Source organism: Myotis daubentonii, chromosome 1 (assembly GCF_963259705.1).
Source record: "Myotis daubentonii chromosome 1, mMyoDau2.1, whole genome shotgun sequence".
Lineage (NCBI taxonomy): Eukaryota > Metazoa > Chordata > Mammalia > Chiroptera > Vespertilionidae > Myotis > Myotis daubentonii.
The window spans coordinates 57,822,891-57,847,940 of record NC_081840.1 but is presented as its reverse complement, the minus strand read 5'-3'; the positions used below and the strand labels follow the sequence as shown (position 1 = coordinate 57,847,940).

Sequence of the window (25,050 nt, the reverse complement as noted above, 5' to 3'; positions counted from 1 at the left end):
TGCCTGACATGAAATAGGCAGTGAATAAGTATCTGTTGTATGAAAAGGTGAATCAGTAAACACTGAAAAATTAATTCAGGGAGAAGTACATCAAGCTGGATAACAGCAGAATGGAATTAAGCCCAGTAATTAATGTTTGCTTTTAGGTCAGCGGTTCTCAACCTGTGGGTCGCGACCCCTTTGGCAGTCAAACGACCCTTTCACAGGGGTCGCCTAAGACCATCCTGCATATCAGGTATTTACATCACGATTCATAACAGTAGCAACATTACAGTTATGAAGTAGCAATGAAAATAATTTTATGATTGGGTCACAACATAAGGAACTGTATTTAAAGGGCCAGAAGGTTGAGAACCACTGTTTTAGGTGGTGGCAGAGTTGCTTGTATGTGTTTTAATGTTTGTTTTCTATAGTAGTAAGGAAAATGGCTTCCTGAGTGAGACATCTTGCTGGGGTGGTTAAAAATGCTAAATGACAGACTGTATGTAAAGCAGCTTTTTACACTGCTTGGTACATGGTAGATACTAAAGTAATTAATTGTAGCTATTGTACTTATTTCCTGCAGCTGCAAACAATACCATCATCATCATACAGAGTCAAAGTTTTCATGCTTAGTAGCTTTGAGGGAGGGATGTGTATGTATATTTAGGTGTGTGTGTGTATCGTGCCCCAAAAGAATGGTTGAAAATGGTTAAATATATCAGTTTGTTTGGTGGGAGGACCAAATGAACTGATTACATTTGTGAGTTTTGACTGTGGGTAGAATTCTGTTTCCTAGAGCAATGATGAGAGATACAAAAGAAATAGATGGTCCTGCTTTACAGAAATTTATATCTTATAAGTGAACAAGGCAGACACACTGGGAAAAAAATATCTTAGGAAACCTTAGAGATGTTGAAAGGAGAACATGTAGAAAACAGCATGGTTTACTTGAGGCTGCCAGGCCTCTCATCCCCTTGTTAAGGGCAGAATGTCAAGTCATGAGAATGAAGATTTCAGTACCGTCCAAGGGGATCCCCAGGAAGAGCATGTTAGAGGTGTCCAGCATGATGCACCGCATGAGGGTCAGCACGTCGACAGTGCCCGACTCGCTTCTGACATCCTCCAAACTGTCCAGGTGCCTTATGATCGATTCAGCACAAATTGTCACCATGCGCACAAGGCCGGGGCCAGACAAAGCTGAAGGGAGCAGATCAGAGAGTGAGCCATTGTGAACTCCAGGACACACACAATCAGGCGATTTTGGCTTTTTATGTTTAGAGCTCAATCATCTACACTTTTTTACTCAATAACTACACATATAAAATAAATATAAAATTTTCATATTATTTAATCTCCCAGTATTCTATAAGAATGGATCATCTTTATTGTTAAAAATGAATGGATGAACGAATCTTATTTTAAACAAACTATTCAAAGTTAAACTTTTCATGCTATGGAAAATCCTTTGTGAGATTGCAAGTGAAACATTTAGTACTGTGGTCATAAATAAAAAATTAGTGTTTTCTTCATATTTATTGTATATATTTTTCTCTAAAGATGGTTTAGATTTGTCCAGGGTGATATTATTTTATGTTTCAACAGGTGGCAGGATATTGCTACATAACTAGTCAAATTCTACCTTAACTATTTCATCTAATGTGGTTCCTTTTAAATTTAATTTATATGTTTAAAATGCTAGTCTTATAAATTATTAAGAGTGCTTTTCTCTTAATTTTGGTATCTTTTCAGACTATTTCCAGATTTATTTTACTTAAACGATGTCATAATAGCTAAGCGATTCTTTGCTTAGCAGTCTTCCCCCCTGGACTGGGAATTCTTTAAGGGCATTGACAACCTGCCATTAACACTATACTTCAGGTCCATAGTACTTAGTGGCCCTGAAAACATATTTGTTGAATAGAGGAATGCATAAATGGATGAGTGAATGAATGAAGACAGGTAGAGTGCACTGGCTCTGATCTCACCCCCTGCTCTGCTCCTTACCATCTGAGTAGCTAGTGGCTTCTGATGGTAGGTGATCTATCTTGAGAATTTAACTCTTAACGCTCCCCTTTCTCTCTTTGTTCTAAGTATCTTTAAGCTTTAGAGCAATCTTCCTTTTTATGTTTTTTATTATTCAGACTTGCTATTAAAGTCAGAGTCCTTAAGCCACACTGGCCAGGGCCTCTCAGTGTGCTTTAGATGGCCTATTGGTCTGTGCTCTGTACACTCTGCACACGCCTCAACCATACACATTGTTGAGGAGGGTGTCTGGCAAGGTACTCTGCTCCCTCTCCTATTTATAAATTCCTTGAGGGCCAGGATCATATCTTGTTTCTTATTGTGTTCTGGGCACCTAATTCAATGATGAGAAGAGAGTAGTTTGTTAAACAAATGGATGAGTTTAGAGATTCTATCAATTCTTGCATGTCAGAATAGAGAATAATGGTATATGATAGTTAATTGCTCCTAAATACTAGTTCACATATTCCTAATATAACTGGACCAAATGATAAAGTATAATAAAACTTATATTTTTATAGGATCTTAACAGCATGATTTCATTTATTTTTTACAATAACTCTAGAATTCAAGTTCTCTAGTGTTTATTACTTGTTAAGGATAGGGAAACTAAAGCTCAGAGAGCCTGAGTGACTTGTCCAAGGTCATATAACTAGTAAAGTGGAAGAGCTTGGAATAGAATCCACAACCTATAATCCTGTATCCTATACTCTTTTCATTAACATATTCTGCAATTTTGTCAGGCATAAGAGGACTTATCTGCGCCAATATGAATAGTTGTCCAGACCCTAATCCCTGGAATTTGTTAATATGTTACCTTACATGGAAAAAGGGACTTGGCACATATCATTAAAATTAAGGACCTTGAGATGGGGAGAATATTGTGTAGTACTTGGGTGGGCCCTCCTGATCATGTAAGTCCTTAAAAGCAGAAAATCTTTTAAAGCTGAGGTCAGAAAGAGATGTGATGACAGAAGGATGGTCATGGAGATATGATATAAAAAGGGCTCAACCCACTTTGAAGACAGAGGAAGGGGCCACACGCCAAGGAATGTGGGTGGCCTCTGAGGATGGAAAATGCAAAGAAACAGATCTCCCAGGGAGCCTCCAGAAAGGAACACATCCCAGCTTGGTTTGAGCCCAGTGAGACCCATGTCAGATTTGACATACAGAATTGTAAAACAATGTGTTGTATTAAGCCACTGAGTTTGTGGTAATCTGTTATAGTAGCAAGGGGAAACTAATAGAGTCTACAACAGAGTTGTGGTGAGTCTTCATGATGGACAGCTCAGCAGAGGGGAATCAGCACTCAGCGGGAACGGGCATAGCTTTTCCCTGTCTCAGCAGCCATGCAGGAGACATCTGGGTTTCCTGCAAGGCTGACTGGAGGAAAGAATATTGATGGTGCATGGTCAGACCTAAAATCATCTAGCCAGTTGCCATCACTGACAACATTACCAAGGCATGACTGTTTCTTGATGTTAATATCAAAGTCTGGTCACGTATATCCCCCAACAGCTTCATTTCCAGCGGGACTCACTAGATAAGGAGACTTGGGTTCTGGTCTCTGCTCATCCATGACTTGCTATGTTGGACAAAAATCACAACCTCTGTAGGACTGTGAATTCAATTATAAAACTCAAGAGGCTGATGAAGTGACATATAGAGTCCTTCCTACTTTTAAATTCACAAGTTGCTTTCTGTTAAAACATCTGGATGTCAGCCAGTGATGCAGCGAACACATTGTTGGCTGTGTTTAAATCAAACATATGGCAGACACACTCAATTTTTAATTGAATGATCCTAAATTTAGAGCTCTATCTCTTCTTCATGCCCACAAAATCACTTTGTATGTTAACCAGAGGAATGGAAGTTGTGGTGATTAAAAACGTAGGCTCTGGGGTTGTCTCCTGGGCCACCATTTATGAATGTTTGGATCATGGGCAAGTTATTTAACCTCCTTATGCCTCAGTTTTCTCATATGTGAAGTGGAGGTGATTAGAGTATTTTACCACCCACGGTTACTGTGGGATTAAAATATCAAGTATTTAGAACAGTGCCTACTATATAGTAAATGTGTAATGCATGCTAGCTCATATCTTTATTTCAAAACTGAAGCAGCAGACTTTAAGAATGAGTTCTAACAAAGGCACATTCACAGACAAGAGCAGGAGGTAGCCAGGCACCCGATTACCTTTTGTAAAGAAAGGTCGAACAACTTTCCAGAGGGCTGGATTATTGTTAAATATGATGCCATTCTCATGCATGCCGATGCACTGCAGCCCAAGTTTGCTGCCAAATCGGGAGATGTAGTGATTGTGCTTCATTACGTGGAACATGCTTGAGGACCTGCAGAGAAAGCAAGCCTTGGTGTTAATTTTCAAGGATTAGGAGAACCCCTGGTGGTGATTTTGACTACATGTGGCTCTCTTAGCAAGTGCATGTTGAGCTACATGCCATGCATGATTTCTAGTGTTCATATTGAATAAGCACTTCTCTTAGCATAAGAACATCCCTCTCCAGTTGAAAAATGTCTTTCTTTTTTTTTATATTTCAAATTTTATTTATTTAATTAAAATTAAGGACCTTGAGATTAATTTTTCTCTTGGTAGAGGAAAAAAGAATTTATTCCCTCTACCCCACAATTCTCGACTTCATAAATTCCCAGCAAATTTTTCCTCCCAAGAGTCGTCCCCTGCCCAAATCCTCACACACACAACAATTCTCCCTCTCCTGTGTTGCTTGCACCCCACCCAATTAATTTTTGGTTAATTCTCACCTGAGGATATTTTTCCCCCCATTGATTTTTAGAGAGTGGAAGGGAAGGAGGGAGAGAGAAAGAGAGAAACATCAATCTGAGAGGCACATTGATAGGTTGCCTCCTGCACACATCCTGACCCAAGTGTATTCTCTAATCACTGAGTAACGCCGGCCAGGGCTGTTTTTTTAATTATTTATTTTATTTTTTTCCATCACCATTTATCCCCTCTAAGCCTTCTTCCACCTCCCCCCAGAATCACCACACTGTTGTCCATGTCTATAACTTCTTTCTCTCTAAAATCAATTTTTTGAAAAACTGCTTAGATGTTAACCTATGGCACTGGGAAGATAAATGAATAATTTAAGTAATTTAACAATCAGAAGGATAAAGGATAACAGGAAAATTATTCTCTTTAGGATAAAGGGTAGGGTGGGTTTATTGGATGGGGTGCAAGCAACACAGGAGAGGGAGAATTGTTGTGTGTGTGAGGATTTGGGCAGGGGACGACTCTTGGGAGGAAAAATTTGCTGGGAATTTATGAAGTCGAGAATTGTGGGGTAGAGGGAATAAATTCTTTTTTCCTCTACCAAGAGAAAAATTAAGAAGTGCTGTGAGTCACTACATTTTCTGTGGAAAGGGGCCAAGATTGGAAAATAGGTTAGTGTAGGGCCCAAGAGAAGCAGGCCACCTGGACGAGGGCTAAGTGATGGCCAGGGCCATGGACAGCGTGGGTCAGGAGACTGGAAGTCAAAGTTGACATGAGTTAATAAGTTATCTGTCTGGTGAGTAAGATGGAGGGTGTGTGAAGACAGATGGGATGTTTATCAGAGGACAGGGAAGATAGTAAGCGGGACACATGGTGTTTGTATGTCCATTGTTTTCATAAATGCCAATATTGTGTTGTAGGCATAGACCAGGCACAAACACCACTTGGGGAAATCAAATGTGGTTATCTAAAGTATCTGGAAAAAAGTCAGTGCAGTGAGGATACTAGGCAGACAAAATAAGGTCCAGAGAGGTGCAGGTAGCTAAACCCCCAAATCCTCACTCACAGGGCTGCATGGCTGTGGCTGAGTGAGGCAAGAGAGGCCACAGCTTAGCCATCTCCCTCCAAGGCCAGCCTTGTTATACTTAAATCCAGAACATGCCATCTCTGAGGTAGGGGCCCACAGCCACCCCTGTGCTGCTAGGTAGACAACAGGAATACAGAGTACACAGAGGACCACAGAGTCAGTGCTCGGGCACAAACCAGGTCTCATTTATCATCCCCTGGCTTCATTGCTAACAAAGTATGCTCCAACTCTTATTCAGACTCCTCCGAGAGGCATGACAATAGGCGCTTTAAATTACCAGGCCTATGTCACAGTATTTATATATGGATAACATGGCCAAATGCAGATTTCCAACAAAATGTAAGCATAGGCAGCTTTACTTCTTTCCATATATTTTCTGCAACTTCAAAAATTTCCACATAAGTATATTCAGATTGATAGTCATTTTTCTTGCAGGTATGAGAAAAAGGAACTGGAGTTTGAGAATTTAAAAAGGGGCAGAGCCCTGGCCAGTGTGGCTCAGTTGATTGGAGCATCTTCCCATGCACAAAAGGGTCTTGGGTTCGATTCCTGGTCAGGGGACATACCTAGGTTGTGGGTCCTGTCTCTGGTTGGAGCATGTGCAGGAGGCAACCAATTGATGTTTCTCTCTCTCTCCTGTCCCCTCTCTCTAAAATCAATGAAGGGGTATCCTTGGGTGAGGGTTAAAAATAACAAAATAAACAGGTAAAAAATAAAAAGGGGCAGAATGGTTAGTAGACAAAGAGCAGAGGTTTTCTGCAGTGCAGCTATGGGAGACGTGAGGATAGCTGAGGCGGGGCAAACTGCCATCAGTCTGTGTTTCAGTTGTGTGAACAGGGCAGGAGGCAAGCCATGTATGAGGGTTGTCCATGTGTGTGCTGGTGGGAATCTGCCACAGGCAGAGCTGCAGTGAGATAGTTCTTGACTTGGGGCTTGAGAATGAATCCACACAGGTCTGCTAGGTAAGTTAAAATAGATCCCCAGAGCTTTTTCCACTTGAGGATTATAGATTATCTCATCTTTCTGAGACCAGAAAGGAGTTCAGAGATAGATCTTAACATTGGCAAGGGACTGTACATTCGAGCAGAGGAATAGGAAGAAAATATGCACATTATTGTGAGAAAGCAGCGTATATTTATAAACATCTCTTTGGTATTTATTACAAAAGAGGAAAACCTGGATTTTTTTTTTTTCGGTGTGCAAAAGATAGAAGATGGAAAGTAATTGTGCAATGCCCAATTGTGCAAATTCAAGAGGCATAAAATATCATTGGTGTTATCTTCATTTTAGACAATGTTATTTTTTTTGTGAACTTAATATTTATTCAAGTTTTCATGTGTTGACTGCAAGCCAACTTTGGTTCTTCCTCCTCATTTCTCCACTGAAATTTTGTTTCTCAACTGCAAAATCTCTTACTATGAGCGTTTCCTGAACATATAACTCTCGAACATGGGGTATGGCTGCTATAGTAAGTGCAACTTGTTCTTGTGAGCCCAGTTCTTACACAGGCTGGAGTGACCATCTTAACACTGCTCCTCCCTGTCAAAGTTGACACTTGGCTCCTAAAAGAATGACGTTGCCTTAATGAGGTTGTTTGGTTAATGCCTGTGAAAAACACACTCTCATAGAAGACATTGGGCCAAAACAACTCTGTGCTGGCTGAGTGGGTTGGGCTAATTAGCGAAACTCCCACTTGTGATGGATTCCATAGTCCTATTTAAACTTTAAAAGAAAGGCCGTGAAATAATGGCAGTACCAAGAAATGAAAACATAATTATTAAGTGAATAAATTACTTGTGAAAAAATTATATGTTCAAATTAAAACACTCTGTATTAAGGAAAATGTTCTCTTGACTTGATTCCAGATAATATTCATCAAATGATCCCAACTCTTGGACAAGTTTCCCTCTTCCTAGAAACAAGAACAAAAACAAAAAATCCAGATGCTTCTATTTATATTTAAGGGAATTAATTTGACTGATAAACAGCTAAAATCTTGTCCTGTATAGAAAAATCATGCTACAGAGAAGACTGAAATTTTTAACAGATTTCAGAACTCTAGCTTTTCTTACCTTCCTTGACCTCATTCTATAATTAAAGCGGATAGGAAGTACTTTGTCTATTCTTTATTCACAAACTTGTATCTAAAATTTTTTAGTGTTTAGAAGACAAGCCGAACACTATTTTTCTTGCTCTGACTCCTGGAGCTTTTGTATACTACATTAACCACACTGGCCTGTCCACTTATGTTTTTATTACATAAAATAAGTTATTTATGTGGTGTATGTTTGTCCACTTATTTTCAGGAATTACTAATCAATTTTAAAAAGAAAACAAGAGCCCTAGCTGGGTTGGCTCAGTGGATAGAGCATCGGCCTGCGGACTGAAGGGTCCCAGGTTTGATTCTAGTCAAGGGCACATGCCCAACTTGCAGGCTCGGTGCCCCCTGGGGGTCACGCAGGAGGCAGCCTATCAGTGATTCTCTCTCATCATTGATGTTTCTCTCTCTCTCTCTCTCTCTCTCTCTTTCTCTCTCCCCTCACTTCCTCTCTGAAATCAATAAAAACATATTTAAAAATGAAAGAATAAATAAATACAGCTCACCTTTATCACAATGTTTATTTAAAAAAAAGAAAAGAAAGCAAGAAGCCCCAAACTAAGACCAAATGAAGTGTTAGTTAATAAAGACCCAACTTTGAAAATCAATGTGTCCGCTAGGGGGCACCAACATCTCAGTTATTTTGAGTCCCAGGCTCAGCCTTGGCAAAGCACGAAGCTGTCAAGATAGAAGTGATACACACAGCAAGCCATGTATGACGGGCGGGCAGACAAGCAATTTCAATTAGGTCTTTTATCAAAAGCAGGCTGGCTTTATCTAACCAGAATAAATTGGGAAAGTGAGTAAGAGAAGGTTGGTGAAGAACGAAGAACCAGGCCCAGAGCTCTCTGGCACTCAATAGCCCATTAGAGAACTCTCCCCGCCTGAGCTTGTGCACTGCAACACGGTTGAGGGAGATGTTATACTGACACTTTGGGAGAGTGAGGATTTATCATCTTGAGGAGAGACTGAGGGAGTCCCCAAGCTCAGAGGGATAGAGGGTAGTGTTAGTTGTCTGGTAACTGGAGTCATTGTTCTTTAAACATAACTAAAGTAAAAAGATATCTCCAAAGATAGCAAACCTGTTGTCTATTCAAAATGGAAAGGAGCCAGGAAGTAAGTTCGTAAGTGGTAAGTGTTCTGAGTTTAAAGGACCAACACGTCTATGGCCAGGTTCAAGAGTAATGAGCACTAGAAATATGGAGAAGACAATTAATGGAATAATTGGTCCCCAACATTTGGAAATACTTGCCTTGTCTAGACCTATTCTGTGCCTGAAGTTTGTGCTCCATCAATCCTATCACCTTTTCACTGTCCATTGCCCTTCTAATATCCTCACTTAACCAGCTTAAATACTGGGTTCATTGCATGAGAGATCAAACTGATACTAGATTAAATTTAGTATCATTAATAGTGGGACAACCTTTCCTGGTCTCTTGATGTGAAGCAGTATGAAATGCTTGTACTACCAAGGAACAATTATTATAAAAATGTTTACCCTGAATCTAATTAAGCATTTAGACCTAATTTTCAATTTATTAAAAATGCAGGGAATAGAAAAATATGTGAAATGACACCACAATAAAACAATGTGAGAAATTCAGAATGTGGGGCAGCCTACAAGACAACTGACCTGGTCTCTTCCAAAGATCAATTTTCATGGGGAGGGCAGGGAAGGACTGCTCTTTTAACTTTCCTGTTCATTTGAACATGTTCTCAATAGAAAGTTTGAAAAAATATTTTATTATCAATAATTAAAATCACTCTCTTCCATGCATCCTCAATTCCCTTGACCCTCTCCTTACTTTGCCATAGTTGTCTTGTAAAACCACAACCCTGGTTAAACCCAGTTCTTGGCTTACTGTGTGCTTGCACCTGGCAGTGCTGGAAACTGCCTCCCACTCCCACCCACACACTGCTGACAGGTCTCAGTTACATTTAACCACTTAGTGCAGCTGGCAAGTCTACTACATTTCCCTAGTCCATTCACTCACTCACTCACTCTTCCAGATGAATGTTGTATCCTGCCTCCTCTCTCTTCAAATGTTCCACTTCCTCCTCCCTCACTCTCAGTTAAAGACTTTATTTCTAATTTTACTGAGAAAACAGAAGCAACTGGAATCTCTGCAAGCTTCAACCATCAGGATCTGTGCCCATATATTCAGCCTTCCCTCCTGTTCCTGTGGATGAAATTCCTACTTTATGGCAAACTGCTTGGAAAATTTATTTCACCTGCTGCCTCCAATTCTTCTTCCCCCATTCTTTACTCTAGTCAGACTTTTGCCTTAACCACTCTCTTGTCCCCACCATGCTGTTGTCAAGGTTATCTGTGACCTTCCTATTGCTAAATGCAACACTCAGATCTCTGTATTTACATGTTATGGTTAGCAATCCCCTCTTCCCTGATATGTATTTGCCACCTGGTGTTCAGACCACCATCCTCTCCTGGTTTCCCTTTCTCTGTCTAGCTTCCTTTGCTAGTTTCTGACTATGGTGGAGGATCTTGTGGCCCCCAGGAAGGAATATATCTGCCAAGAAGGACTCCTTGTGGTTAACTGTGCCCAAATTCATAATCAGAGTCTAGCAGCCATTGTTTACATGCACACTGCATATCAGGGAAAAGCCACAGACTGAGTTGCCAACCCCCCTGCATTGTGTTCCTGCTCACTGAGCCAAACCTTATAAAGGAGTTACTAGAATCATATTTTGACAAATGGACTGAGACCTGCCCTGTCCAATCAGAGCTGCATGACTTTCTCCCTCACTTTCTTTAGGTCTTTATGCCCTCATTTGTATCTTTCCCAACCAATGAAAGCAGCTCCCTAAGACCAATCAAGATCTACTAATCCAACTGTTCAGGACAGTGTTATTTAGACCAATCAAATGATATAAATTTGGATTTCTCATTTGCATAAAATGGATCAATCAGGGTCCAAGGTGGGCACTTTATATATGTGAGCCTCCTATTTGCTTTGGAGGTGCACACTTTCAGTTTCTACTGGAGGTCGCCTTTCTGTGATTTGCAAACTCTTTATCTGAATAAAATTACTCCTTTCACTGCACCACAGACTAGGGACTCCTGTTGGCATTGGATTGGTAACAGTGAGGTTTTGTTTGGCAGTTGGAAGGCTTAGACCTTGCTTCTCAACAGACCACTTAGACATCTACAAGACCTGTCAAGTCAAATGTCTGAAATGGAATCAAAGCTGATTTCTCCCCATCCCAAACTTGTCCCACCTATCTCACATAACTCAGTATCTTCATCCTTGCAGGTGTTCAGGCATGAACTGTGGCATCACCTTGACTCTCACACCGAATATCCGATCTGTTAGCACCTATTGGCTTTGCCTTCAAAATATATCCAGAATTTTATTTCATCATCTTATTACCTTACTGCTCTCACCTGGACCAGCCACCATCATTTTTCGACTAATTTCTCTCTTTGTACCCATCCCTTGTCCCCTCATCATCTTTTCCTAACAGAACGAATGATTCTGCTGAAACATGAATAAGTCAGATATGTCTTCTGCTTAAACTCCTTAATGGTTCTACATCTCACTTAGGGTACAGGCCAGAGTTGTTACAATGGCCTGCAAGGCCCAAAAAGATTTGGCTATCCTATTCCCTCTCTAACCCCGTCTCCACTATTCTTCCACTAGCCATATTGTTATCCTTCTTATTCCTTACATGTTTCAGACAGACTCTTACCTCAGTGCCTTTGCATTTGCTGTTCCTTCTCTCTGGAATGTTTTTCCTCTAGGTTTTTGCATGGCTTTTCCACTCACTTTCTTTAGGTCTTTAATTAAATGCTATTTCTCAATGAGGTCTGCCTTGACCACTTATTTACAATTGTGCTCCCAACCTTACAACAGACCCTCTGCATTCCCCTACCCTATTTTAATTTTCTGTATAGCATATATCTACCTCTTAACTTTGTGAGCAACCATCCTAGTTTGCCTGAGATTGTCCCAGTTTCAGCATTAAAAATCCCACATCCTAGGAAACCTCAAATTCTAGGAAAACTGAGATGGTTGGTTACCCTACTCATATACTATACATTTTACTTCTCTATTGTTAGTATATTAACAATAGACCAACGTATTTCTCTATGACAGTAGGGATCTTTGGCTGATTTGTTTATGATATCCAGGGAACATAGTAAGTTCTCAGTAAATATTTATTTAATAAATAAATGGAGAACCAATAATGATTATGATAACTTAGGATCATCCAATGTTTAGTATTGAGAATAGTAAATTCTCAATAAATATATGTTTAAAGAATAAATGAATATGCCCTGGCTGGTGTGGCTTGGTTGGTTGGAGTGTTGCCCTGTATACCAAAAGGTCAGGGCACATACCTAGGTTGCAGGTTTGATCCCCAGTTGTTTGGGGCCATTACAGGAGGCAAATGATCGATATTTCTCTCTCCCTCTCTCCCTCTACCTTCCTCTCTCTCTAAAATAAATAAAAAGAAAACATATCCTTGGGTGAGGATTTTAAAAAAAGAGTAAATGAATAAATTTCCTAAAACATGTACTGTAACCCTAATTGCTATGTTAATTGCTAATATACATGCAAATATGACCCTAATTAGCATGTCCATTGCTAATTCTGCTTTATGAATGCTTTCCACAATTTTTTTGTATTCATGACAAAAAATAATTTATGTATGACATATAGTGTCATGCACAACTTCTGTAGACCCTCATTGATTTAGCACATACCTGATTAGGGAATTGTGCATACTTTATGTACAGATGATTAGATGGACCTTCCCCCAAAGCCTGGAGTTGCTCAGGCCACATCCCAGCAACACTCATGCCTGCCTATCCCCCATCCCCACCCCCACTCCTGGTTCTTGCCCCGAAGTTCTGCACCCTCACCACTTCAGAACTAAACTGGTTAGAAAAGTTGAGCCATAATCTCTACATAGTTATAATCACTACAGATCTCAAACTTTTCAAAAGAAAAGAGATCTGGCAAACTATTTATATAAAAATAAAAAGCTTTCTGAGGTCCAATGGGGTCTTTTCAAGAGGTACAGGTAGTCCTGGAAGGGACCTGAAGAACAGGCAGGGAAAGGAAATAGGGACAAACATGTCCTATTCCTGTCGGGGGGGGGGGGGGCGTAGGCTCTTAACAAAATTGAGTGGCTCAGAGGCAATTAAAAAGAACACGAAGACTCCAACCAGTGAAAAGCCTGTGAGGACAGGACAAAGAAAGAACTGGAAGAGCTGGGGGAAAGGGCAGGGTGGGTAGTGTCCACGTCTCCAGCGTGAATCAGCGCCTGACTTGGTCAGGTCGCTAAGGTGACTTTCCTAATTAGGACAGCAGAGTGGCTGGATGCCACCCACCCCTCACTGCAGTGAGGGTCCCACTTCAGGAAGTGGCTTTGGCTTCCAGGGAATTTATCTGGTGATGTAAGCATCCAGGATCTAAGAGTGATTTCTATTCTGGTCCCCTGCTCCTTTCTCCATGCGTCATTCTTCACTCCAATTCTAGTCTAACACAACCACCACCTGAGCTAGACCTAAGGGTAACACAGTAAGACAAAACCATTCCAACTCCAGTTCCCCCAGCCCCAGGGAAAGGACCCCTGCTCTGGAAACTTCTTACCTTCTCTCCCCCCTCAAGCTCCTCAGCACTTTGGAATCACCCGGAGAGCTCTAAACACTGCTGATGCCTGAGCATTGGGGTTTTCAAAGCTCTTTGAATGACTTCAATGTGCAGCATGGGTGAGAACCACTGCTCCAGATCCTGAGCTGTGGGCAGATAACCTTTTGGATGAATATCCTGTGGGTCACTGCACCTGTCTGCAGGGGGAAATAGGTGACAAGGAAGGCAGATGCTGACCTGAGGCGGGGAAGGCAGCTTGCTGTGCTGGGGATGTCCAATCCCCACGTCCAAATGTCATCAGTCCCAGGACATTTGGAGACTGCAGTCAGTTGCAAAAGTGAGTAAAATATTGATTTTTAAAATGAGAACATACCAAATTCACTCACATTTGGCTGACCAGTTCAATAGCTCAAGAGAAGTGAAATCCAGGAGTAATCATGGCCTAGCCCTGAGGGTGCTTCTCAAACTTGACTGCCCCTAGCCACCTGGCGAGCTTCTGAAAACATGTAAGTGAGCCCACGCCAGGCATTCCTATTAGTGGGTCAGGTTGGGGGCCAAGAATGTGCATTTCTAATAAGTTCCCAGGTATGTTGATACTGCTGGCTGAGGGACCACTCTGGGAGAACCACTACATTAGAGTGTTTCACAGTGAACCGAATGAAGTGACATTTCCATCTGAAGCTCTTTACATCAGTTGTGTAAGCATGGTCTGCCTTAAAAGTGCAACATCACCAAACTGAAGAAACAGAAAAAACCGAGGCAAAAAGTGAGGTGTTAGATTGGTCAAAAATAACATTAAAATAGTTAACAATATTTGGAAGGATTAAGACATTTTTCTCCCTTACTTCCTTCTTTCAAGTATTTGGTTCAGAGAATTGGGCTTTGAGGGTAATATGGTATTTTATGAAATGATATATGTAATATTGGCCTGAAAAAAAAATCAATGTAGTTTCCAGAAATGCTTCACTTTACTTTTGGGTGATAGTCTATGTATCTAAACAAATCATTCTAATCAGTAAAAGACCCTGGCCAGCCTTAGTTTGTGGGTAAAACCCCATTAAGTGTTATAAATATAAAAATTCATTAATGAGACAATGTTGGCAAAGCTGCTAACAATCTAGTAAAGATATCTGAAAGTCTAGTCAAATATGCTCTTTCTGACATTCTCCATTTTCTATGATCCTGTATAATAAAAGCCTAATATGCAAATTGTCCCCTTGACCTAGAGTTCACCTGGGAGTTTGACCACTCGCTATGACATGAACTGACCACCAGGGGGCAGCATGGAACATGGCAGATGTCAGCGATGCGGCGCTGCAGTGGAGGCGCTGCCAGCCCCGATGGGCCCTGACAAGAGCGGGACCGCTGCTGGATGGTGGAGCAGGTGAGTGGGCAGCACCAGGCCACGGCAGGAGTGAAGACAGTGAGCTAACGAGGGGCTGCCGTCTAGCTCCCAGGTGCTGAGGGAGCTGGGCCGGGACCCTGGCCCAATCAATCACTCCGCAGGTGGGATGGTGGAGCAGGTGAGGGGGCGGTGCCAGGCCAAGGTGAGGTGCCAGGCAGGGCTGTGGGGCTGTGAGGCTGGGGGCGTGAGCTGGGCCCCAGCTCCAGCCCCCAGCCTCACAGCCCACCCCAAGGGACCCCACCCGTGTATGAATGAATTCGTGCACCGGGCCTCTAGTTACTAAATAAGAAAACTGGTATTTCACAAAGCTAATTCTATACAATCAATGCATATTTGATTAACCCTGGAGTAAATTCAATCTGCTGAAGTTATCTAGAAAATATGACAGTGGGGGGCATCATTTCTTCTGATAGGCAATAGTGTTCCTGCTTTATTTAATAAGATCACTCAGCTGGGACACCAGCATGCAGTCATAAATAGGATAGCATCAGATGGATGGCTTCTTTATGTACTGTTACCCTTCTAGCAATGCCCACTAGCCTGTTATTACAAACACCCTAGCAAACTGGTCCTGTCAGATTTTTGTCTCAGGCATGCTTAGGAAAGCAGAAAAGATAATGCCGCTCTCTAAAGTATGTTTTGTTGAAAACAGACCATCTGTATTCTCCACATTCACTGATTAGAGAGATTGTGAATACTTTCCCAGCTTCCCAGAGTTCTTTATCTATGTAGCGCTGGCTTCAGGCAAAGCCCATTCATTGTTTGTTCCACTGGTTTGCAATGTTAGATTTTTTACCTAGAAATATCTCACTTTCACTGAACTAGTAAAAACGTAGCCTCAAGAGCAAAGATAGCAAGATATCAAAATAAGTAAGTTTGTTTTTTGAATAGGAAAAAGCCCAGCTTTGACTTTAAAAATGGGTCTCTGATTATTAATAGACTTACTTGCTGATAATGAGTGTTTCCTCTCCACATACCCAGACTCTCATGAACTCTCCATACATCTTGTTGTAATAGTTGCAGGCACTGCCAATCCCCATCCACAGGAACCTGAAGTGGGAGATGAGGGGCCCAAGTCCCATACAATAGCCAGGACCTAGGAAAACCATCAAGTCACAGTCAGCATTCCAGTTACGCCAAAAAGAGAGACTGCTTTTCTACTGCTGTTCTTGTTCTTTTATACCTAAGTGTTTTTTTTTTTACATCTCCTGATGTATATCTGTGAATCACTAAAAATTAAAAAAAAATAAACCAGTAAGCTTAACTAGAATTTCTTTACCCCTTCATGAGTAAAAAGGAATTCATTGTCCACACCATACTAGTTCCATTTGGTCTCAATCATTTCATGCAGAATGAACGAGGGCATGTGTCTACTGTTCTTTTTGCCATGTTAAATGGTGTCAATGAGTTTCAAATACAAGTTAATCAGTCTGTCAGTTATAAGCATAGACCCCAGGGAAAGTGACAAGCTGACAGATCTGTTTGACTACCTAGTTTTGTCTGAAAACTTTTGATTTAAATCCCCCAGTTGACCTAATGGGTAGATCAGAATTAGGTTGTAGTTTTGGTATAAACTTTGAAAAAAATTTTATGGTGTAACCTTTTAAACTAAGAAAAACATGGTCTGCAAAGGTAATGTCTAAACAAATAATATTCATCCTTTTTCCTTCAAAAAGGACTCAGTTTAAGAAAAGAATCTTAAGCTAAATCTCATTAGGCAAAATAAACCTAAAACTTTAAGTGGGCAGTGAGTCTGATCAGTTTTTAGACCAGTTTTAGTCCTTCAATGTGGTTTTACTCAGCCACTTTCATCCTTGCTTATGCAGACATAGGCAGAATTTTTAAAAATCATTTAATTTATTTATTGATTTTAGAGAAAGATGAAAGGAGAGAGAGAGAAACACTGATTTATTGTTCCATGTATTTATGCATTCATTGTTGATTCTTGTATATGCCCTGACTGGGAAGATGCTCCAACCAACTTGGTAGCTTGAATTTACCAGTGGTGATGAAAAGTTAGACAAAGGCTTCTAGGCAAGATTTTAGGAATTTATAAAGTATGTATTAGTTTTCTAAATCTTCTCCTTTAAGTCCATTCTGTTAGTGAAATAGTTATAAAGCAAAACATGCACAACTGTGTGAGGCATTACTCTCACTTTATGGGCAGTAGTTGTGTAATAATAATCTAGATAATCTAAACTTTTTCTTAAGTAATCTAAATTAGATGTTTAATTCCAAATTTGGCAAAGTTCTTAACTATGCAAGAGTTGCATTAATGTGGGCAAGACTGTTAGCTGTTTTTTGTTTGTTTTTTAACATGAAGAACTTCGTTCACATCTACAGAAGAAAAACATTTTCAAAGGGTTCTTAATCTTTTATACTAATAACACTATAAGTAGATAACTGACTATATAAAATAATTTCCTTAAGTTCTTAAAAAGATTTAAATAAGCAAGTTTAATTGAATATGTATTTCCTTAAAGATGTCATGAGATATACTAACCTGCTATCAGTTGAAATATGTATAACAACAAAATACTTTCCTGCATAGTTAGAACTTGAAACATTGTAGATGATCCATAAATGTTTTCTGAATGAATTTTTAAAATTAATTAGATGTATATATAATATAGAAAATAAACTTTTACATGTCAGTTTTTTAGAGTATTTTAGGTTGCGCTTATATTTTTATAAAAATAGAAAAATATCGTTGTATCAAATACATTTATTCCAAATGAGGTCAAACATCTGGCTATTTGGAAGTAGATTTATTCAACATTTGCTTACTCAATGCCCTAGCCTGTGGTCGGTAAACTGTGGCTCATGAGTCACATGTGGCTCTTTGGCCCCTTGAGTGTGGCTCTTTCACAAAATACCACTTGCGGGCACGCACGTACAGTGCAATTGAAACTTCGTGGCCCATGCGCAGAAGTCGGTATTTTGTGGAAGAGCCACACTCAAGGGGCCAAAGAGCCACATGTGGCTCGCGAGCTGCAGTTTGCCGACCACTGTCCTAGGCTCATGAGAAACATTTTTTATCTAAAAGTTTGGGAACTACCATTCAAATATAAAAGATGCCAGTGCAGAGCTGTGTCTACTCAAAAGGGAGATTGCAATGAACTTTACTTAGGTTGGAAACCTGAGTGTTCTAATCAGAAGAGAATCAGAGTGTTGGGTCCTTAGTGATCATTCATAGGTCAGCTTAATTGATCCAATCAACATTGAGACCCAACTATGTATAGATACTAGCTTCAAATTAGGGACTAGAGATGAGATGATAAGTGTAAGTAGGTCCTCAGCAGAGTCCTGGGCAGGAGAGGAGACTATGTGAAGAAAAAGTGCAAAATCAAGCAATTATAACACAATATGATCCTTTCATTTACACACATATCTTACACCTTCCAGCTAGAGAGAAGAATGCTTTAGGAGGGGAGAAACTTCAGTAGGACATTAGGGAAATATTCTGGTTGCAGCCACATATTAAGCTGCTCTCTTGGTTTTGGAGATGCTTATCTAGGCATGCAGCAGATGCAGGAACTGTTTTCACCCTAAGACAGTGATGGTGAACCTATGACACACGTGTCAGAGGTGACACACGAACTCATTTTTTTGGTTGATTTTTCTTTGTTAAATGGCATTTAAATATATAAAATAAATATCAAAAATGTAAGTCTTTGTTTTACTATGGTTGCAAAGATCAAAAAATTTCTATATGTGACACGGCACCAGAGTTAAGTTAGGGTTTTTCAAAATGCTGACACGCCAAACTCAAAAGGTTCGCCATCACTGCCCTAAGAGGAACAGTAAATGCTTTATTGCAATTTAGTATAGAGACAGCCTTTGTGAAGCCAACAACTGCGCCTCTTGCCTGCTATCTAATCAAGAAGCTGTTGTGTGAAAGGTATTTCACACTAGGTATACATCCTAGAGCAGTTTTTCTCAACCTTCCTAATGCTGCGACCCTTCAATATAGTTCCTCATGTTGTGGTGACCCCCAACCATAAAATTATTTTTGTTGCTACTTTATAACTGTAATTTTGCTACTTTTATGAATCATAATGTAAATATTTGATATGCTATATGTGTTTTCCGATGGTCGCGACCCACAGGTTGAGAACTGCTGCCCTAGAGAAACCTGCACACACGGATGTTTCCAGCAGCACTATTCACAATAGCCCCAAACTGAAGACACCCCAAATGCCTTTCAACAGTAGAAACAGTAATTAAATATAAGATGTTTGTGTAACTACAGCCCATATGAGCTGCAGCTGCAGGCCACCACCAGGATGAATCTTACAAGTATAAAACTGAGCAAAAGAAGCAAAATAGAAAAGCAAGTAATGTAGGATTCCATTGCTAATACATTTAAAATCAGGCAGCACTAAACTATATTGATTGGGGATGTGAAATTAGGTGGTAAAACTGTAAAAAAGCAGGAAGTAATTGTCACCTAACAGAAGCACATTTACCTCTGTGGGGAGAGAGGGTATGATTGAAAAGACACAAGAGCCATTTTTGGGGACTCTGCTAACATTCTATTTTTTCTCCTGGAGTGTGATGACATACTTATCTGTGCTCTATTCCATAAAATATTTTCTTAGGGGAGAAAAGAGAATATATTTCTGTGTCCTTTCCCCCATGTCCCCTCTGGGGATCTGGTGCCCAGAGCAGAGAGAGGCTCTGGGGGAGAAGACTCATGTGCAAGTTTGGGGAATGGCTGTGTGTTTTGGGGGAAGGAAGAGCTGCCAGGTGCCGGGAACTGTGAATCCTGCACAGAGATCAGTGAACTTGTGGCATTTCCCCAGAACTGAAGCTTCTAGAGCTCCTAAGTCCTCACCCAGACTCTCATAGCTCTCCCTGGCACGGAGTCACCTGCCTGTGCATCATCTCTATACCCCCCATCTCCCTCACCTCCCAGAGCCTGATATAGCAGGGACACTCAGTACGTGTGGGTCGAAGAAGCTTAGATTTGAGTCCAAGTTTCATCACTTAGTAGCCATGCAATATCTACCCTCTTTTAGTTTCAGGTTCTTTACCTGCAAAATAGGCAGAAATACACCCACCCCACCAGAGTGCTATGAGGATCACAAGAGAAAATAGGTATGAAATTGCTTTGTTGTAAACTATAACTTAAACTTAAGGGCTTTGAATCATTGCACCTTCTTAAGCCTCTTTGGCTTTTGCTGACCCTGAGCTTCCCCAAACCTGTAAAATTGAGAACCCAGAGACCAGTGATAAGAGGGAACTGGCCAAAGGAGTTCAGAAGTATTGGTTGGAACTACACCAGCAAGGCCAATTTCCTCACTTTTCCTTTCCTAACAAGGAACATGGGATCTCAGAGTCTGAGCAGACCTCACATTTGCAAAGGGAAAGCCTGGACCTAGAAGCTCCCTGGCTAGCAAAATGAGCAGCCACATGGGAAGCAGGACTTCCAGTTGCCCCGCCACACCTGTGCTTTCACTTTCCATGCACCTGGGCATCTGACAGGCCATTTCCCTCTCACCTGTAAAATGGGGAGGTTGAACTTCATGATTTCTCATTCTTGTCAAAACAGATCGCCTCTCTGGGGCTCAGTGTCCCCTTCTGTCAAATGAAGGTGTTGGGCTTATATCTGTGGCTCTCAACCCTGGCTGCTCAGGAAAAATCACTTGGGGAAATTTTTTTTTCAAATATCAGCATGGGGCCCCCACTTCACGTGTGGCTGAGAGCCACAGCATTATGTGACCTGTCAGTGTATGGCAGCGTGGTGTCCCCAGCCCACAGCAGGGGGCAGAATGGGCGGCCACTGAGGCTCCTGACCCATAGCTCCAGGGATGCCACTTCTCATGCTTGCCCCCTAGACCAGTGATGGCGAACCTATAACACGTGTGTCAGGTGACACGCGAACTCATTTTTTTGGTTGATTTTTCTTTGTTAAATGGCATTTAAATATATAAAATGAATATAAAAAATATAAGTCTTTGTTTTACTATGGTTGCAACTATCAAAAAATTTCTATATGTGACACGGCACCAGAGTTAAGTTAGGGTTTTTCAAAATGCTGACACGCCGAGCTCAAAAGGTTCGCCATCACTGCCCTAGACTGACCTCTTCACTCATGGGGCTGAGGGAGTTCTACCACTACCTGCAGCATAAATATCTCTGTGTGTGTGTGTGTGTGTGTGTGTGTGTGTGTGTGTGTGTGTGGGCGGGGGGGCTAGTTTAAAATGTACCCACCTCACCTCTACTATTCCTGGAATCTGACCTGGGAGCCCACTGGGGAAGAAGTTCAGTGAGAAAGGATTTCAAGTTAAAAACCATGGAAGAATCTTCCCTCAGACCCCATCAGGGAGTAGAGAACAAAATTAAATGTTCTGTTAAATTGGGCATTGAAGTAACCTGAAGTATCAGGCTGAATTAGACAGAGAGACAGGCAGTTCTCTGGAAATTCTTAAAGAATCCAGACACAGGGCACTTTGCACCAGCCCCATACTCCGGCTCTAAATTACTCTATGTGGAGGCACCCCCATGCTTGGAAGTGTGTAAAGACTATGCTCCTGAAATACAGTCTTACTGTATAGCTTATGGAATTGGGGCAGATGCCTGCCACAAGGAATTTTCACTGAAAACTAAAGAACTAATCTGATACTTCTGATTCATTCTGAATTAATCTGATGGTGATGGAGTGGTGGGGGTTTCTATTGAATTTACCTGGTTATTTATATTATACTCTACTTTTGATTGACCCACAGATCTTATTGAAAAATCTATCCGGGTGTGACGTTCAAAGGGAATTGTAGTGGTCCTCATTCTTCCACCTGCCCAGCCCCATCCAGTTCTTATGGTGGTACCATTATCACCCACTCCCCTTAAGAACAAAAGAAAATGAGAGGGGGGTTAAGGGATGGCATGGAGAAGGCCTGAATGAAGCAGAGTGGGAAGGAGAAGGAAAGGAGTACAGAAGGCATTCCAGAGACTTTTCCACCTTCAGAGCAAAATTGGTATGAATTTGAATTCAACAAATAGACATCAACAAAAACCCCTGAATTTTTACCTTGCTCCTCCCAGTCTCAAACTTACCTTAAAGGGTTTGTGCCAAGTCTGCCTTACCAGAGACAACCACAGAGTAGAAGGTATTATCTAATATATTTTAAAATGCTTTCATTTAAAATGTACAGATAATTGATATAAAAATTTTCACCCGACTCTTCATTTGCCAATGTTGCTGTGGGGTTCAGCCATCTCCCCAGGTTTGCTCTGTGTCTTTTATAAAATTTTCTTTATCCTCATGGACCAAAAGCCCAAGTAAATAATCTTAGATACAAAACTAAATGATAACTTACCTGGGATTGAGGATGTGTCCTCATAATTCCAGACCAAAAAGAGAAAGCCAGTGAGCAGCAGGATGGGCATGGTGGCAACAGGAACGGCTTCGGGCACTACTGCGCTGGTGATGTTATAATGCACCGGGTTCAGCATTTCCAGAATCATCCTGTGTTCCTCGATCTCAAGGGAGGCACGTTAAAGTCCTGTGGAAATCAAAGGGGCCGAAAAATTAGAGAATCACCCAAGAGGTACAGCTAGGACTCCTGTCCCTTGAGAAGATGCTGTAGTGCAGAGAGCTGCACTTTGTTTTATAACGCGATTGGACACTTAGACAAGACAAATTTGACCTGTGGGTACAAGTCAAAACAAGCAAGCCCAAGAAAGATCTTTTGGCTTGACATGCAGCATTTCTGACCTTGATAGTCTCAGGTTCATTTAGACGCTTGGTCTGATAGAACCTTATCATTTTGCCCTTGAGTGGATAGAGTGACTGAATTCCCAATTGAGAGCCAGATTTCTTACCAAAATACAAGAAAATGAAGCTTATTCCAGAGGTGGAGTCATTCTTTGACTTCATCAGCAGATTTTGTATAGGCAATCTTTTCCCCTTGCAGCCAAATCACTTAAAAAAAAAAAAAGCAATCCCCAACACCCTTCCTTGCTCAAAATTACTTTCCCTAAAGAGTAAGCTTCTCTAGCAAGAATGTGTTTCTTTGTCATCAGTGAGGCATTCTCAGAGCCCCCCATTAGATTGTATATTGAATTCAAGTTGACTCACTCAGGACAAGTGAGGCTTAAAACCTTTTGCATCACAAGCTGATTTAAGCAATGCCTGTGGGGCCAATGTCCGAGGTAATAGGAAAGAAGAATGGGAGAGGGAGAATAAAGGAGAGGAGAAAGAACAGGAATGGGAAGGAGGAAGAATAGAAAAGACAGACAGAGTAGAATGCCACCAGTGATAGGCTCAGGTGCCACTCAGCAACCTTGCTCCTCACAGCAGCTAACCTCCTGTGTAAGACGATTTTCAGTTTGATTTGCTGGTTCTGTTTTTCAACAACATAATGTTGAGTCTGTCTTTACAATAAGGTTTCCTAATACCTATACTCTCAAGAGAGAGTTTCAGAGATGCTGATTTGTTGAAGATACCTAGATTGAATAGATTTGTAGGGGGAGGAAAGAGCAACCATTCAATGCAGTTCCCCAGGGCCTGATGACTAAGGTTTACCTTCCTTTAGAAAGTGCCTGAAGTTTCCAGGACTTGTAATGGCTCTGAAACAGATTTTGGCTGGGTTTTATCTAGTAAGAAAGTGCTAGATTCTTAGCCAGGGCTTCTAATTGGATTTCAGGGGCTCTGTGAACTCCCTGAAATGCTGCATAAAATGCTGTATCTGCTCATCTGCCCTTTTCAGAGGGAAGGAATCCAGACCTCTTATCACATTCTTAAAGACTGTGTACTTAAAATTCTCCCAAGATCCATGAGATCTTAATCATCCAACCAAAGACCCATTTCTAGCAACTGCATTCAATTGCTTGATTCAGTCTATTTTCCCACTTTTTAAATAATCATTAACTGTTAAGTGCAAGGCACTAAAAATACCTGTACATGTATTGAAAAGTGTGTGTGTGTGTGTGTGTGTGTGTGTGTGTGTGTGTGTGTGTGTGTGTGTAAAGTTGAGACTGGAATTTAGCAATGTTTCTGTAACTATCTGGTTCCTTTGTTAATGAGTAGGCGCTGCTTTGCACAGGTTGAGTTTTTTGGTTTTTAATTTCCAGAATGGAATTTGATATTCTGAGTAAGCTCCTGTGACTTTCTAGCAGGACCCTCCAGATTTCTATTCATATTGATGAAACCTGAAACCAGTGTTAACAGCATAAGTGGAGAAAGTGATTGTGACAAAAAGGAGGATGATGTCACAGAGGAAGTGATGCTGGCAGAAAACTTCACATTGAAGGAACTCTCAGATATTTCACAACATTGAAAACACAAGGGATAAAATATTGGAAGCTGATGCAAATTTATAAAGGAGTATGGCAGTTCACCGAGGTGTTCATCAAGGTATGCTCCCTTGGTATCCTAAGTTATACAAAGAAGGCATGACCTTCTCAAATACTCTTGATATGTGTGCTTTTTCAACAAAGAAAGAAAACTCTAAGAATTGCAGTGTTTCTAATGTTTTAAATTACAGTGTATTAAATATTAGTTTTACTTTTTTTTTCATTTTCCTATACATTTAAAGCCTACAGTAAGAGTTTTTAATGTTTCAGCAAAAATGTGGAGGGTCACAGCAGTGATTTTTCTCTCTTGGTTTTGAAGATAGCTTTGGCGCAGTTTCAGCTTGCATGGTCGCTTTTACAATCTCACATTATCGTGTGAAGTGAGGATTGCCTTGATGTCTAAATTTTTAGTGGGGCTAAGAAGCTCAGTTTCTCATCTTCCTAAAAAGTTCATCAAGACGACTCAGAAAATACTGTTTAAAGACCTGACAGGCTAAGATTTTTTAAATTGATCTTTTAGATAGAGAAGGAGAGGGAGGGAGGGAGGGAGGGGGAGAAGAGAGAGAGAGAGAGAGAGAGAGAGAGAGAGAGAGAGAGAGAGAGAGAGGCATCAATTTGTTGTTTCAGTTATTCATTGGTTGCCTCTTGTATGTGCCCTGACCAGAGATCGAACCCATAACCTTGGTGTATCAGGACTGTGCTCTAACCAATTTAGCTACTCAACCAGGGCAGGATGAGAATTTTTTTTTTTTTAATGTTAACAAAGCATTTTGCTATATGTCAGGCACTTT

General features: G+C 40.8%; 1 protein-coding gene across 1 annotated transcript in view; it reads right to left on the bottom strand.

Moving 5' to 3' along the window:
- Positions 1–22,429, bottom strand: part of LOC132219049 (aromatase) — a 33,227-nt gene extending 10,798 nt beyond the window's left edge. The window contains exons 1-4 of the mRNA XM_059671119.1: positions 22,282–22,429; positions 15,905–16,055; positions 4,199–4,353; positions 1,003–1,179 (exon numbers count right to left, since the gene is read on the bottom strand). Coding sequence (XP_059527102.1) covers positions 1,003–1,179; positions 4,199–4,353; positions 15,905–16,055; positions 22,282–22,429 — 631 coding nt within the window. The remainder of the gene's footprint in view (positions 1–1,002; positions 1,180–4,198; positions 4,354–15,904; positions 16,056–22,281) is intronic.
- Between the last annotated feature and the right edge of the window lie 2,621 nt (positions 22,430–25,050).